This window comes from Palaemon carinicauda, chromosome 41 (genome assembly GCF_036898095.1).
Source record: "Palaemon carinicauda isolate YSFRI2023 chromosome 41, ASM3689809v2, whole genome shotgun sequence".
NCBI lineage: Eukaryota > Metazoa > Arthropoda > Malacostraca > Decapoda > Palaemonidae > Palaemon > Palaemon carinicauda.
The window spans coordinates 56400435-56418479 of record NC_090765.1 but is presented as its reverse complement, the minus strand read 5'-3'; the positions used below and the strand labels follow the sequence as shown (position 1 = coordinate 56418479).

General features: G+C 36.8%; 1 protein-coding gene across 2 annotated transcripts in view; it reads left to right on the top strand.

Moving 5' to 3' along the window:
• The window catches only part of qless (decaprenyl diphosphate synthase subunit 1 qless), a 70896-nt gene that overhangs the window by 35523 nt on the left and 17328 nt on the right, over positions 1 to 18045 (top strand). For both annotated transcript variants that reach the window (XM_068364753.1, XM_068364752.1), the window contains exons 3-5: positions 7059 to 7220; positions 10802 to 10932; positions 16599 to 16737. In XM_068364753.1, coding sequence (XP_068220854.1) covers positions 7059 to 7220; positions 10802 to 10932; positions 16599 to 16737 — 432 coding nt within the window. The remainder of the gene's footprint in view (positions 1 to 7058; positions 7221 to 10801; positions 10933 to 16598; positions 16738 to 18045) is intronic.

The following is an 18045-nucleotide window of genomic DNA, read 5'->3' as shown; positions in this document are numbered from 1 at the left end:
AAAGGAAAAAGTTTTAAGAGTAACTTTTAAATATCTCGTTATATAAACTATAGAAAAATTAATGGAACTTGATAATTAATAAATTCACAATTAGTTGTTACTGTTTCTGTAATTTAGTATGAAATGCGTTGACAGACAATGTTAAAGAATAAAAAAAAATAGGCAAAAGACCACCTACAAAAATAGACGATCGAGAGCAATAATGGTATGTATAATTTAATGGAACAAATGTGTGACAAATATTTTAGGAAAAGCATTATCTAACTGTTCAAGGTGGGATTCCCTCTTTAAGACGTTTATAGTTCATATATGAAATATCTATTTTAATGTTACTGTTCATAAAATATTTTTATATTGTTCATAACTTTTCATTTAGTTTATTTATTTCTTCTCCTCACTTGGCTATTTTCCCTATTGGTGTCCTTGGTCTTATAGCATCTTGCTTTTCCAACAGGGGTTGTAGCTTAGCTATTAATAGTAATAGCAACGTAAAAGCATTTGATTATTAAAAACTAAAGACTCAACCAAGGTCTTTGGAATACTGTAACCAACAAATGGTTGCAGACATTGGACCAGACGAGAGATGAGAAGATCCTTCCAAAAATGATCAAGAATAAAGATGATCTGTCCAATCTTCTCTTTTAGACATTGGTCCAATCTTTTCTTTTAGGCTTTGGTCCAATCTTTTCTTTTAGGCTTTGGTCCAATCTTTTCCTTTAGACTTTGGTCCAATCTTGTCTTTTAGACTTTGGTCTAATCCTCTCTTTTAAACTTTGGTCCTATCTTCTCATTAGATTTGGTCCAATCTTCTTTAAAGACTTTGGTCCAATCGTCTCTTTTAGACTGGTTCAATCTTTTTTTAGATTGTTCCAATTTTCTCTTTTGGACTTTGGTCTTATCTTCTCTTATAGAATGGTTCAGTGTTCTCTTTTAGACACTGGTCCAATCCTCTCTTGTAGATTTTGGTCCAATCCCCTCTTTTTAGACTTGGGTCCAATCTTCTCTTAGATTTTGGTCCAATTTTTTTTAGATTGTTCCAATTTTCTCTTTTGGACTTTGGTCTTATTTTCTCTCACAGAATGGTCCAATCTTCTCTTTTAGACAATGGTCAAATCCTCTCTTGTAGACTTTGGTCCTATCCTCTCTTTTAGACTTTGGTCCTATCTTCTCTTTTAGACTTTGGTCCAATCGTCTCTTTTAGACTGGTCCAATCTTTTTTTTAGATTGTTCCAATTTTCTCTTTTGGACTTTGGTCTTATCTCCTCTTATAGAATGGTTCAGTCTTCTGTTTTAGACACTGGTCCAATCCTCTCTTTTAGACTTTGGTCCTATCTTCTCTTTAGACATTGGTCCAATCTTCTTTATAGACTTTGGTCCAATCGTCTCTTTTAGACTGGTCCAATCTTTTTTTTAGATTGTTCCAATTTTCTCTTTTACACTTTGGTTGTTCCAATTTTCTCTTTTACACTTTGGTCTTATCTTCTCTTATAGAATGGTTCAGCAGTCTTCTCTTTTAGACACTGGTCCAATCCTCTCTTTTAGACTTTGGTCCTGTCGTCTTCGTCGTCGTCTTCGTCGTCTTTTTCAAGTATGCAGAGGAAGGGACAGAGAGACGATCTGAACAGATGCAAGCACCCTTATTATTAAAAAAATAAAAAATTGAGGGACCCTGTTAAAAAAAAAAAAAAAAAAAAACCTAATGGGTAGCTAGACTGGTCCAATCTTTCTTTCCTTCCTGAGTGCTTCCATAACCCTAAGAACCGGTCACTGCCAGTGGTCTCAAACAACCCCTACGCCCTTTCCAGCTTGTCCTTCGGCTCTAGGGTACACTACATTACGACGTCTGGACGTCTTTCCCGGAATAACTTTCACCTGACGTCGTATCTGCTTGTATCTCGGCGATCCAGGATCCTGGAAAGGAAGAGAAAGGGTTGGAAGGGGGCGGGCGTGGTGGGGTGGGGGGGGGTGTGGGGGGGCTGTTGGGGAGAACCCATCCATTGGGTTTTTACATTTTTTTGTTTCAACCGAAAAAATGGAAAGGGTAGTCGCGTCCTGCTTCTCTCTCTCTCTCTCTCTCTCTCTCTCTCTCTCTCTCTCTCTCTCTCTCTCTCTCTCTCTCTCTCTCTCTCTCCATTACGACAGATTACGTTGTTATTCTGTTGGTACGTAATTTTTTCCATTGGAATTAAATCTGATTTGAAAGTCTCTCTCTCTCTCTCTCTCTCTCTCTCTCTCTCTCTCTCTCTCTCTCTCTCTCTCTCTCCTTACATTACGACTGATTGCGTTGTAATTCTATAAATACGTAATTGGGGTATTGAAATTAAATCAATTTGAGAGTTTTACAACTCTCTCTCTCTCTCTCTCTCTCTCCTCTCTCTCTCTCTCTCTCTCTCTCTCTCTCCTCTCTCTCTCTCTCTCTCTCTCTCTACATTATTACTGATTATGTAGTTATTCTGCAGATACGTAGTTTTTATGATATTGTAACATCCTGGTTTTCATCATCTCATCCTACGCCTATTGACAAAAAGGGCCGCTGTCGTCTCTATCTTGAGCTTTTAAATCAATGCTTTTCCATTCATCATCTCCTACTTCGCGCTTCTCAACATTAGTGATTCCAAAATGTTTAAGAAATGAAAGTATATGATAGATGAAAAAAAAACTATCGAAATATTATTTGAAAAGAAAGTAAAGATGATGACAGTATTTAAGAAACTGCCTCAATGTAGAAAAAAAAATTATCTACCTTGGGTAGATAAATTTAGTACCGTATCCGCTGAGTCCAGTGAAAGAGGGTACATGACTAAACATTTCGTAAAATGAGGAGAGCTGACCTTGAATTTCATTTAAAGTACACTTATCGCTCGTGTTATTCAGGTATTCAAGGGAACTGCGAAACGTGAATAAACAATGATAACCAGGATCTGTTGGGGGAGGGGGGGGGGGGGGGGTCGTTGAAATGAAGCGCGCTAAGCCATGTAGGATGAGTCTTAATGATTGTTTTAATGCATGACAGTGAAGTAGTTAAGAGGGAACTGGGAGAAGCCCCTCCAAAGCAGGGTCGTCATCATCATCATCATCATCTCTGCCTACGCCTATTAACGCAAAGGGCCTCGGTTAGATTTCGCCAGTCGTCTCTATCTCGAACTTTTAAATCCATACTTTTCCATTCATCATCTACTTCACGCTTCATAGTCCTCAGCCATGTAGGTCTGGGTCTTCCAACTCTTCTAGTTCCTTGTGGAGCCCAGCTAAATGTTTGGTGTAAAAAAAAGTGTGTATGTATGTATATAATTAAGATTAAAGTATATAAGTATACACTTAGAATTACCACAAACTCACCAGGATAAGAGGGAGGGGATATCTATTAACCCAGTCCCCGGTCCCAAATCTCTATAGTCCATTTCTTTTAGCGATGCATATTTGCACCGACTCGCAGCGGTGCCCTTTTAGCTCGGAAAAGTTTCCGGATCACTGATTGGTTGGATAAGATAATTCTAACCAATCAGCGATCAGGAAACTTTTCCGAGCTAAAAGGGCACCGCTGCGAGTCGGTGCAAATATGCATCGCTAAAAGAAATGGACTATAGGTATGCCCCTGATGTGAGGTTTTAGTTTAGGAAACAATGTATGATTAACCCGTCATTACTTATTTAATGCAACTATAGAACATAGATAAAAGAATATTTACGATCCTGTCCATGATTATGTAGTAATACATGTAAGGAAACAATGTACAGTTGGCTTAAAGATTTCCAGTACACAATACCACAGACTACCTATGGTAATGTGTATCGAAATTCTTGGAGGGAACTGTACAATGATCCTTTCAATATTTAATGCAAACACGGAACTTAGCGAAAAAAATAGTCTTGATCATAATTGTTTCATATAATATAGATTAGAAAACAAAGCGCTCCTTGATAAAGATTTTTAAATCAATTATATTTTTGGAAATAATAAACGCTGGATATGTCAATATTTGATTGGTATAATTATGTAGCTCGTGAAACGACGATCCTATTAGTTATTTAGAAGAAAAATTATCATTATTTGTTTGATATGATATTGAATATATTCTTGAAAGATTATACTTCGAATTATTTCAAGTAATTACAGCGTACAGCTTATTTAAAAATGGAACAGGCATCTAATGTTTCGTGAATAATTATACTGATTAGGACACTAGAAAGGTCTATTATTATCATTATTATTATTATTATTATTATTATTATTATTATTATTATTTTTGTATTATTATTATTGTTATTATTATTATTATTATTATTATTTTTGTATTATTATTATTATTATTATTATTATTATTTTTGTATTATTGTTATTGTTATTATTATTATTATTATTATTATTATTATTATTATTATTATTATTATTTTTGTATTATTATTATTGTTATTATTATTATTATTATTATTATTATTATTATTATTATTATTATTATTGTATTATTATTATTATTATTATTATTATTATTATTATTATTATTATTAGCTAAGCTACAACCCTCGTTGGAAAAGCAGGATGCTATGAGCCCGAGGGCAGCAACTGGGAATAATGGCCCCGTGAAGAAAGGAAATAAGGAAATAAATCTACAAGAGAAGTAATGAACAATTAAAACAGATTATTTTAAGAACAGTAACAATATTGAAAGAGATCTTTCTTAAACTATAAATAGAGTTTTATGTCAGTCTATTCAACATTAAAACAGTCGCTGCAAGTTTGAACTGAGTAATTATAATGCTTAGAAAAAATACATGCCTGGTAGAATAATCTTCTCTAGGCCTACGTGGCTGATGACTATGAAGTGCCAAGTTGGAAATGATGAATGGAGAAGTATTGATTTAAAAGCTTAAGATACCATATTGCGACGACTGTTTGGTACCATTGACACTGAGGCCTTTTGTCAACCGAATGCCTTAACATATATTAGTGAGAGAAATAGATATGTTTGAGGCTCTAGGTGAGGATGGCAGGTTCATCCTTGCCAAGATTCTTGGACGTGATGTGTGGTACTTTATCTTCATTTCAGAACCAGGTCTTCTGGAAGATATTTCGCTTTTAAAATGGAAGTTTTGCTTCTATGGTTTTAATTGAATATTCTTTGATTTGTTATTTACAATAAATATCGGCATCAATAACCTTAGATGTCAGGATGCCAGAAAGCCTCAAATCAATCAAACAATCAGTCAATCAATAACAGAGACCCTTTGCGTCAATAGGCGTAGGAGGAGATGATGATGATGATGATGAATTCTTAAGAAACGAAGTAGGACCCTATCCTGAAGCGCCTTGTAGGCAGAGCTAAAGAAACCGGTCTCTTGTCCTTTTAACCTTGAAGGTATATATCCTTATGGGAAAGGAAGACAGCCCTCCTTATAACCCTCCCTCCACTATCATTAGGGCCTATGTCCCAACGCCCCTAACCACAAGCAAGCACGGATATTAGGCATGGAAGTCAGGCCTATCCTGCCAGGACAGCATACAGAGGGACTTATGTGGGGGGGGGGGGATTTCGGTTGGATTTTTAGGACCCTTTCACTCCTGCTCGGTGGTGTCATAGGAGAAAAACATTTCCTATTGCATTAGTGGAGCTCTTGTGTTCCCCTTTTTTTTAATACTTATTTAACGATCAAATATTTTATATAATTGGCAATTTACTTGAATTTTTAATTAATACAATGTGATATATATGTGCATTTGTGTGTACACGTACATGTATATACACAAAGTATATATGCATATATATATATATATATATATATATATATATATATATATATATATATATATATATATATATATATATATATATTAGGCTAAGCATGGGATAGAGAGGGTTTGGTAAACGAAATGAGGTATGAGAAGTAAAATGCCACTTTCTCTAAAAAGAATATTTAATCAAATGGTCCTACCAGTATTAACTTATATATACCAGAAGCTTAGAGCCTTACTGAAGCTTTAGAACATAAGGTAGTTTCAACTCGGAGGTATGGAAGAATAATGGTGGGAATAACACTTGAGACAGAAAAAGAGTAACAGGGAGACGATAACAAACTAAATTAGAAAATATTCTAACAACTTACAAGAAGAAGAAATGGACATGGTCTGGACATATAATGAGAAGAACAGACAATAGATGGACATTAAGAATTAACAGAATGGGTTCTAGAGATGGTAAAAACAGCAGGGTTAGGAAGAGAAGGCGATGGATTGACGAACTATGAAAGTTTGCGAGTGTGGACTGGCATAGACCATAAACAGACACAAGTGGATATGATAAATATACTTGATTTGTCACGAATTTCTGAAAATTTTTCAAGAACTTGAACTCATGATTTTTTTTTTCATATATTTTATCAGTTAGGTACTTAGTTTTATTTCTGAAATTTTTAATTGTTTAAATAACATTAAACCAATACTTTTATTGGGTTACATAAACTGCATCGTAAGTTCATAAAGTATTTCTTTGGTCACATTACAAACTTTTATGGTATTAAATATTTAGTGTTCGAATATTTTAAACTTTGCCTATCAGTCCTTTATATCTACGGTGGACTCTTCCGCATATTTGATAAATTCATGTGTATTATTATTATTATTATTATTATTATTATTATTATTATTATTATTATTATTATTACTTGCTAAGCTTCAACCCTAGTTGGAAAATCAGGATGCTATAAGCCTAGTGTCTCCAATAGGGAAAATAGCCCAGCGAGGAAAGGAAACAAGGAAAAATAAAATAATTTAAAAATTATAGCAACATTAAAATATTTCCTATATTAACTAAAAAAAAATTAAGAAAACAAGAGGAAGAGAAATTAGATAGAATAGTGTGCCAGAGTGTACCCTCAAGCAAGAGACTATTTGTAACTTGAAATATTCTCCCTCAATTTTAATTTAGGAAGATAAATTAGATAAAATAGTGTGCTAGAGTGTACCCTCGTGTAAGAGAGACTATTTTTAACTTCAAATATTTTCCCTTGATTGTGATTTATATTGATTGTTCCCTCAAAGTTATTTTTTTCTCTATTTTACAGACAATCTGTGGACCCGTGTACCAACAATGCTCCCACTTCACCACAACCAGGCCCGACCTGGCACTGATGCACCAACCTGGTACGCTCGATGGTCACCACGTACAGAAACCGTCAGATCCTGCGGGGTTGGATCTGGAAGAGATGTTTTTCGATATAAAAAAGGTAAGGATATTTGTAGATAAGCCATTATTGTTGTTATCAAACTATACACTACTTGAATGATCTGATGAAACATGGGTTGATGTAATTTCAAATTCGTATGGTTAACCATCACTAGGTAGGCCTAATGAAAATACGCCAGTAGGCCTACTCTGTTTTTTGGGTAATGTGAAGAATATTGCCGTGATGAAAAAAAAAACTCAAAATGAAACATTAAAAGAATCATTGATAAGTAATTACCTCCTGTTTGTGTGTTTGTAATTTGTTTGTGTGTGTGTGTTTGTTTGTGAACAGCTTCCTGGCCACAATTTTAAAATTTTAATCGTAGAGTAATGAGACTTGCATGGATTAACTTTTATGTAAAAAACTGGAAATGATTAAATTTTGGAAGGTCAAGGTCATGGCCAAGCAAAATGTCCAATTCACGTAATCAGTCTAAGTTTGGACATCGTTGTCAAAGAGACTTCAAACTTGGCTCATATTTGAGTGCATGAAAATCCACGCCAATTAATACATGTCAAGGTCAAAGGTTAAGGTCAAGGTCGAGAAGTAAGCTGCCGCGACGGAGGTCTGCGCTCTACTGAGTGCCCCTCTAGTAATTGAAATCAAATGTTACATTACTTGAGTGATCTGATTAAACATTGATTGATGTAATTTCAAATTCGTATGGTAAGCCATCTCTAGGTAGGCCGAATGAAAATATTTGATCTCCTAGATTAAATAGCTCAAAATGAAACAGGTATCAAAAGTATCAATGATATGGAAGATCGAGTTAAAGTTAAAATATTTTCTTAAACAGTCGTCTCATTTTGAAACGCTGAACAAAAACTTTGTTCCATTAAATTTATAATTTCACATTAAATTTATTCTTTACTCAAAAATTACTTCACATCCAGGTCTATTTTTACAATACTTCTATCACATAGTACTTAATGTTTTGTTAATTCCAACATTAATACGTTTTCTTTCGTGATTTTCAATACCATAATTTTCTATTAGTTTTATTCAACTTGTAACGAATTGTAATTAAAACGTTGAAACTTGAGGGTTGTGGTGGCCTATGTGGTAACGTCCCTGACTGGTGATCGCCAGGTTTAAAGGTTTAAAGGTCACTCATGAATGACAGAGACAAGGGACAGTGACATTGCCCTAGCAAGCAGGACAATGCCCTAGAGACTGACCATATATATGATATGATCAGCGCCCAAGCCGCCTCTCCACCCAAGCTAGGACCAGGGAGGGCCAGGCAGTGGGTACTGATGACTCAGCAGATAGACCTATAGGCTCCTCCAAACCCCCCCCCCCAACCTTAGCTCACAAGGATGGTAAGGTTGCAGACACTAATGGCGCTAACGAGTCAGAGCGGGACTCGAACCCCCGTCTGGCAAACACCAGACAGAGACGTTACCAATCAGGCTCAAACTCGTTACTTCCTATCGTAGTTGCAACCTCACCATCCTAGTGAGTTTGGGATGGTCGGTCGGGGGAGCCTATAGGTCTACCTGCTGAGTCGTCAGCAGCCATTGCCTGGCCTTCCCTGGTCCCAGCTTGGATGACGAGGGGGCTTTTGACACTGATTATATGTATATATGGTCAGTCTAGAGCAGTGGTTCTTAAAATTTTTTGCCTTGCACCCCCCTTCTGCATTAAGCATAGATCCCATGCCCCCCCCCCCTCCCCACCCTTGAAATTTCTGCCAAAGTAGAAAGTATTATTTCAATAAAATAAACATTGTTCATAGAAAATGGGTAAAATAAATATATTATGATGAAACAAAATTTTATCATAATCTTTTTTCAAACTGTTTTAGCATTATACAGATTACAGTTATTACATTGATAGAAAATACTGGAAAAAATACAAATTACTGCAAAAGTAAAAAATTTTTACTCTTAATACAATCATTCATGGATCATGACCACATCAAAAAATATTACATTGATTTAGCCATATTTATGTAGTATTGTAAAACAAAAGCCATCATAATTACTACATTTTTATTTTCATTGTTACTATTTTAACTACTTGCGCCCCCCTTGAAAGCTCCTGGCACCCCCTAGGGGGTGCGCCCCCCAGTTTAAGAATCACTGGTCTAGAGCATTGTCCTGCTTGATAGGCCACTGGTACTTTCTACTTTCCTCTGTCATTCATGAGCGGAATTTAAACCAAAAACTCTGAGTAAAAGCAAGATGCTATAAGCCCAAAGGCTCTAACAGGGAAAAAATAGCCCAGTGAGGAAAGGAAATAAGGAGATAAATAAATAATGAGAACAAATTAACAATGAATCATTCTACAAGCAGCAACAACGTCAAAACAGATATGTCTTATATAAACCATAAATTTCAATTGTGTTTTAAATTCTTTATTTTCTGTTTCTTCTATTATATGGTCTATTTTATTTCTATTTTGCTTCTATTTTTTTCTGTATGTTTGTTTCGTTAAAGTACTTGTGCTGGTAACATTCTTCTTTTGTAACTTATTACAGGTTAATTGGTGATGATGATGGCAATGGCTAATGAAATGTTCTTGATTGCTAAATTAGAACCTGTAGTATCTAAAGGAAATTTTCATTTTGTAATTTAACACATTTTGTTTATATTCAAACTAATAATCTACGTTACAAACTATAATTATTTACTGATATCTACAGAAGAGTTACAAAACTATAAAACCAATCTCATTAAAGTTTTATGCCATACCTGCAGACTTCATTAAAAAAATCGTATAGACTTCCTCACTCGTTCTCATAGCCTCTGTACCATGGTTTTCTACTGTCTTGGGGTAGTGATCTTGCTTGAGGGTACACTCGGGCACACTATTCTATCTTTTTTCTCTTCCTCTTGTTTTTTTTTTTATAGTTTTTATAAGAAAGATCTATTTTAATGTTGTTTCTGTTCTTAAGATATTTATTGTTCATTACTTCTCCTGTAGTTTATTTTGTCTTATTTCCTCATTGGGCTATTTTCCCTCTTGGAGCCCTTGGTCGTATAGCATCTTGATTTTCTGATTAGGGTATTAGCTTAGCTGATAATAACAATAGTAATAATAAGAATAAGAATAATAATCCTCATTGGGATATTTTTTCTCTCTTGGAGCCCTTGGGCTCAAATCATCTTGCTTTTCTAATTGGCGTTTTAACTTAGCTGATAATAATAATAATAATAATGATAATAATAATAATAATAATAATAATAATAATAATAATCTTCTATATATTAATACAATAGTGTGCGTGTTATTTATTTTGTGTCACGCTTTAAAGAAATTGGTAATGATTTCATGGTATACTCTTACAAATTCACATTAGACTTTGATTACTTAACCAAAGCACATCTTATATAGTTTTCCCAATTTCGTCTTTAGATCTGACTTTTTTTTTAAATATTAGGCAAAAAATTGAGTTCTATCAATTTCCATAACCTAGATTATAAAATTAATCTCTGGACATTTTATTTTAACATGTATAGGTTAGGAACAAGATAATTAGTATTGAGAATATCATTTCGTGTAATTTACATGGGCTCTTCTAGTAATAATAATAATAATTTAATGTTGTCACTGAAATCTTTAAAATTTTCTTTCAGGAATTAAAATCACAGTATGATATAGAGGAAATTGCAAAATACTACTTTGACGGGCAAGGCAAAGCTGTGAGACCTCTAATAACTGTCCTTATGTCTCGTGCCATAAATCATCACGTCCATGGCGATGGAAGGTATGTAATAAACACTCTAGTAAAATTTTGTCTAATGCTTTTATTCACTGTTGAAACACCTTTAAAACCTATCTGGAAATAACCTTCCATTTTCCAACTGTCTGGAAATAACCTTTAATGTTCCACCTGCTGGAAATAACCTTCAATGTTCCCCCTGTCTGGAAATACCTTCAATTTTCCAACTGTCTGGAAATACCTTCAATTTTCCACCTGTCTGGAAATAACCTTCAATTTTCCACCTGTCTGGAAATACCTTCAATTTTCCACCTGTCTGGAAATAACCTTCAATTTTCCAACTGTCTGGAAATACCTTCAATTTTCCACCTGTCTGGAAATAACCTTCAATTTTCCACCTGTCTGGAAATAACCTTCAATTTTCCACCTGTCTGGAAATAACCTTCAATTTTCCACCTGTCTGGAAATAACCTTCAATTTTCCACCAGTCTGGAAATACCTTCAATTTTCCACCAGTCTGGAAATACCTTCAATTTTCCACCAGTCTGGAAATACCTTCAATTTTCCACCTGTCTGGAAATACCTTCAATTTTCCACCTGTCTGGAAATGCCTTTAATTTTCCACCAGTCTGGAAATGCCTTCAATTCTCCACCAGTCTGGAAATGCCTTCAATTTTCCACCTGTCTGGAAATGCCTTCAATTTTCCACCTCTCTGGAAATGCCTTCAATTTTCCACCTCTCTGGGAATGCCTTCAATTTTCCACCTGTCTGGAAATGCCTTCAATTTTCCACCTCTCTGGAAATACCTTCAATTTTCCACCTGTCTGGAAATGCCTTCAATTTTCCACCGGTCGGAAATGCCTTCAATTCTCCATCGGTCTAGAAATGCCTTCAATTCTCCATCGGTCTGGAAATGCCTTCAATTCTCCATCGGTCTGGAAATGCCTTCAATTCTCCACCGGTCTGGAAATGCCTTCAATTCTCCACCGGTCTGGAAATGCCTTCAATTCTCCACCGGTCTGGAAATGCCTTCAATTCTCCACCGGTCTGGAAATGCCTTCAATTCTCCACCGGTCGGAAATGCCTTCAGTTCTCCACCGGTCTGGAAATGCCTTCAATTCTCCACCGGTCGGAAATGCCTTCAATTTTCCACCGGTCTGGAAATGCCTTCAATTTTCCACCGGTCTGGAAATGCCTCCAATTCTCCACCGGTCTGGAAATGCCTTCAATTCTCCACCGGTCTGGAAATGCCTTCAATTTTCCACCGGTCTGGAAATGCCTTCAATTTTCAACCTGTCTGGAAATGCCTTCAATTTTCCACCAGTCTGGAAATGCCTTCAATTTTCCACCTGTCTGGAAATGCCTTCAATTTTCCACCTGTCTGGAAATGCCTTCAATTTTCCACCTCTCTGGAAATGCCTTCAATTTTCCACCTCTCTGGAAATGCCTTCAATTTTCCACCTCTCTGGGAATGCCTTCAATTTTCCACCTGTCTGGAAATGCTTTCAATTTTCCACCTGTCTGGAAATGCCTTTAATTTTCCACCTGTCTGGAAATGCCTTCAATTTTCCACCGGTCGGAAATGCCTTCAATTCTCCATCGGTCTGGAAATGCCTTCAATTCCCCACCGGTCTGGAAATGCCTTCAATTCTCCACCGGTCTGGAAATGCCTTCAATTCTCCACCGGTCTGGAAATGCCTTCAATTTTCCACCGGTCTGGAAATGCCTTCAATTTTCCACCGGTCTGGAAATGCCTTCAATTTTCCACCGGTCTGGAAATGCCTTCAATTCTCCACCGGTCTGGAAATGCCTTCAATTCTCCACCGGTCTGGAAATGCCTTCAATTTTCCATCTGTCTGGAAATGCCTTTAATGTTCCATCTGTCTGGAAATGCCTTCAATTCTCCACCGGTCTGGAAATGCCTTCAATTCTCCACCGGTCGGAAATGCCTTCAATTTTCCACCGGTCTGGAAATGCCTTCAATTTTCCACCGGTCTGGAAATGCCTCCAATTCTCCACCGGTCTGGAAATGCCTCCAATTCTCCACCGGTCTGGAAATGCCTCCAATTCTCCACTGGTCTGGAAATGCCTCCAATTCTCCACTGGTCTGGAAATGCCTTCAATTCTCCACCGGTCTGGAAATGCCTTCAATTCTCCACCGGTCTGGAAATGCCTTCAATTTTCCACCGGTCGGAAATGCCTTCAATTTTCCACTGGTCGGAAATGCCTTCAATTCTCCACCGGTCTGGAAATGCCTTCAATTCTCCACCGGTCTGGAAATGCCTTCAATTCTCCACCGGTCTGGATATGCCTTCAATTCTCCACCGGTCTGGATATGCCTTCAATTCTCCACCGGTCTGGAAATGCCTTCAATTCTCCACCGGTCTGGATATGCCTTCAATTCTCCACCGGTCTGGAAATGCCGTCAATTTTCCACCGGTCTGGAAATGCCTTCAATTTTCCACCGGTCTGGAAATGCCTTCAATTTTCCACCGGTCTGGAAATGCCTTCAATTTTCCACCGGTCTGGAAATGCCGTCAATTCTCCACCGGTCTGGAAATGCCGTCAATTCTCCACCGGTCTGGAAATGCCGTCAATTCTCCACCGGTCTGGAAATGCCGTCAATTCTCCACCGGTCTGGAAATGCCGTCAATTCTCCACCGGTCTGGAAATGCCGTCAATTCTCCACCGGTCTGGAAATGCCGTCAATTCTCCACCGGTCTGGAAATGCCGTCAATTCTCCACCGGTCTGGATATGCCGTCAATTCTCCACCGGTCTGGAAATGCCGTCAATTCTCCACCGGTCTGGAAATGCCTTCAATTCTCCACCGGTCTGGAAATGCCTTCAATTCTCCACCGGTCTGGAAATGCCTTCAATTCTCCACCAGTCTGGATAGCTTAACTTTTTTGAGATTTTTGTTTTCATGATATCAAAATGGGTTTACAATGTTCATTTACAATGTTATTCCAAGTACATTGTGTATGAAGTCCTTTTTCTTTCAAGAGTCTTGAATTAGATTCATCATGCTGAGTTTTGCTTTACAATATCTGCAAAATAGGATGTGCAAAAAAGGCTTACTCCTTACCTTGCTATAGAAGCTGCTAATGGCTTGATTGATCGTGATGCAAATACTCTACCTTGAATCTAAGTCATTTTATTCCTGCTAGTCATCAGGCTATGCCAAAGAGAAACATGAATAGTCTTCGTACCTTTTTAGACGTGCATGACCTATTTAATTTTGAAAAGAGTATTGATTGTAGATATGAGAGAGAGACTTGCCCAGAATGATTTTTAGTACTGCCTTTAATCCCTCACCAAATGATTTGATACTGAAGTGCCAGGCCCTTTTTTGGACATTTTATTTAGCTCATATTTACAAATCAAATCTACTCGACAGGACTTTACAACATTAAATACTGTATAGCTGAATAAATTTCCTTTCCATTGATATATAAATAGACATACTTTATCTTGTTAAATGTTCATATACATAAATAAAAGAGGAAAGTAATTACTGGACGTAATATATCTTCAGTGACGCTCAAAAGGTTAACTAGGTTATTCACAATTCATGTATACCAAGTGCAGTGTATGTACTCTAGAATTTGAGTGTAAGAGTCTGTGGCAGATAATGTTTTTTAGTTAATATATACTGGTTACTTTGGGTTTTCTACTACTCACTACAATATTCTAGAATTGTTGATGACTTGATTGCTAAGGTTGTTTCCCTATAAAATCAGGCATACTGCATAAGCTTGTAGGCCATGGAACTACTTTTTCTCCTGTGAATTATTCCTTCTAAATACAGAAAGACAAGTTGATTTTGTTTCATGCTGCGAGTTCATGATTGGCTCTACAGTACAGTCAAGGTGTATGTTTTTAATAAAGCAAATATGAAGCTTGACCAATATTTGTGTTGCCTCTGGCTACAAACCTTCATTTTTGGGCTCAAGCCATGTCGTCCTGATGGAAGTTCCCTTCGGCTGCTTCCTACTGTATAATATTTCTGCGAGTGATATTGCAAGAGAATTATCGTCGGGTATCACGGGGTTCCAATCCCTGGAACGACTATCCGAAGATATTATGTATAATCAGGGACGTATCCGAAGATAACCATAGATATCTGCACCCCCAATAGACTTTACCCAGTCTAATCCGCTAAGGGGAAGGATAAGTGAGGAGCCTTTACATATCCTCTTACCTTACGGTGCCCTCGTACGTCTCTGGCGCCCCATTCCTTTGTCGCAGCTTCAAACATTTTGAAAATCAGTCTCGCTCTGCTATGTAGATTTCATAATAGCTTCTTAGATGTGGGTATTAATGTCATATATTTAAGTTTTCCTTTTTGTATAGATATTCTCCTGTCAGAATATATGAAGCCTTTTGGAACCTCTTTCTATTAGATATAACTCCTGTAAATGGTGGTTTCGGTTTTCCTAAAAAATATCGTGAGGATCAAACAGACATCTTCCACAAGATCTTTTTCAATTGGCAAAGTAATTTTAATCCTTGAGTACCAGTGCCTTTATTATTATTATTATTATTATTACAAGCTAGACTACAACCCTAGTTGGAAAAGCAGGATGCTATAAGTTCAGGGGCTCCAACAGGGAAAATAGTCCGGTGAGGAAAGGAAACAAGGAAAATTTAATATTTCAAGAACAGCAACAACACCAAAATAAATATTTCCTATATAAACTACAAAAACTTTTAACAAAACAAGAGGAAGTGAAGCAAGACAGAACAGTGTGCCAGAGTGTACCCTCAAGCAAGAGAACTCTAACCTAAGACAGTGGAAGACCATGGTACAGAGGCTATGGCACTACCCAAAACTAGAGAACAATGGTTTGATTTTTGAATGGCCTTCTCCTAGAAGAGCTGCTTACCATAGATAAAGAGTCGCTTGTACCCTTACCAAGAAGAAAGTAGCCACTGAACAATTACAGTGCACTAGTTAACCCTTTGGGTGAAGAAGAATTGTTTGGTAATCTTAGTGTTGTCAGGTGTTTGAGGACTGAGGAGAATCTGTAAAGAATAGGCCAGACTATTTGGTATATATATAGGCAAGGGAAAAATGAACCGTAACCAGAGAGAAGGATCCAATGTAGTACTGTCTGGCTAGTCATCAAATACTTTGGCACTTGTTAAGCTTTCCATTACTGAATGTCTTCATTACCATTGGTGTGAAACTGAGAAACTTTTCCTTGCAGTGGTACTGATACTGATATTTTTTTAATTCAAGATAAGAGGCTGCAATGCAGGACTTCTGTGGAGAGCCATGTACAATTGCCAAGTTTTATTTATTTTAGATTTATATATATGCGGTTGATTATGTATTTTCATCAATCTCTCTGCTTTTCTAACTCAGTTATCTCATAGAGCATTCTGGTCTGTGGGAGTTCAATCTGCAAGTTTAGAATGTTTCTTATGTAAGCATCAACTATCTTTTCTTTTTTCTAGAATTTTTCCTTTATCTCAATGTTGAATCTTATATTGAAGCTTAAGCTAGTTTTTTATTCTTTGTTTGGATCATTTTCCTTTTTTATCTTTTGGTTATATATGATTTTCTTGAATGGAAGCAGTATTTTATAGCTTTAACTACTGTATATAAATTACATTTACAAATTATTACTTACCTTGATTTTTTCATGGCATTAAATTTTTTTATGAAATTAATCCAGATTTATTAATTGTTTTTAAATATTTCAGGTTATATGAATCTCAGTTGCAGATTGCAAAAATTACTGAAATGATACATACAGCATCTTTAGTTCACGATGATGTCATAGATGATGCTGATATTCGTCGAGGAAAGACATCTGTTAATTTCCTGTATGGGCAGAGAAAGGTTAGTTTTCATAGTTCACCATATTGTTTGGTTTTTGGAGGGAATGATTGATTGATAGTTTAAAAAGAAAATCCTTTTTCCTTCGTGGTTGTGGTGGTCTATAGGAAACGTTCTTGCCTGGCGTTCTGCTAGACTGGGGTTCGAGTCCCGCTCAAGCTCGATAGGATAGGTTATTGTAGTGTCTACAACCTTGCCATCCTTGTGAGCTAGGGGAGTTACTGCTCAATTGCCTTTGTGAGAGAAGGCAGCGCATCCTTGGAAACTGTGAGAGGGTTGGATCCTATGGCCTGCTCCCATCTGATCCCTGAGCAGATAGAGCAGCAGCAGCAGGAGTATGATCGTCTTTGTGAGAGAAGTCGGCGCGTGTATGCAGTCATGTGCTGGGAAGCCTATAGATTTTTGTGTGCAGTTGGAGAAGGGTCAGATGGCTTATGTTTCTCAAAAGTAGATTTGCAATTGAAAATCATAGCTCTAACTTTGAATAAACTGCAAGTAGTGAAAGAAGCTATCAAATGATATATTGGGGTGAAGAGGATCTGGTGTCCCAAATCTACTGACAATCGTACTTTGTGTTTTGTTTTGGTGTCCCAAATCTACTGACAATCATACTTTGAGTTTTATTTTGGTATCCCAAATCTATTGACAATCATACTTTGAGTTTTGTTTTGGTGTCCCAAATCTACTGACAATTGTACTTTGAGTTTTGTTTTGATGTCCCAAATCTACTGACAATCATACATTGTTTTAACTTCATCTCCCATAATTTGGACTATTTTTGCTAGATCTACATTCTGGAGATGGAATCCATGTAAAGATTTTAGTATAATTCTATCTATATACCAAGGCACTTCCCCCAATTTTTGGGGTTAGCCGACATCAAACAAATGGAAAAAAAGGGGACCTTTCCTCTCTACGCTCCTCCCAGCCTGACGAGGGACTTGACTGAGTTCGGTTGGTACTGCTAGAGGGCCACAGTCCACCCTCCTGCGTTATCCACCATTGATGAATCTTCATAACGCTGAATCCCCTACTGCTACTACCTTCGCGGTCATCCAAGGTGACCGGAAGGAGCAGCAGGGCCTACCGGAAATGTGTCACAATTGCCGTATAATATAGTATATAAAAGACATAATGGTCCTTATAATTCCCGTTTTGTTTTTATTCAGTCAATTGCATTGTTATTCTATAAGCCTGTACAATATTGCAAAATTTTCTCAAATATGCTATATTACAAAGAGTTTCTAATCTTCTGCTTAGACCTGCTTAGTATAGTATACATTGTAAGGCGTACAGTATGGTTTTGATAGA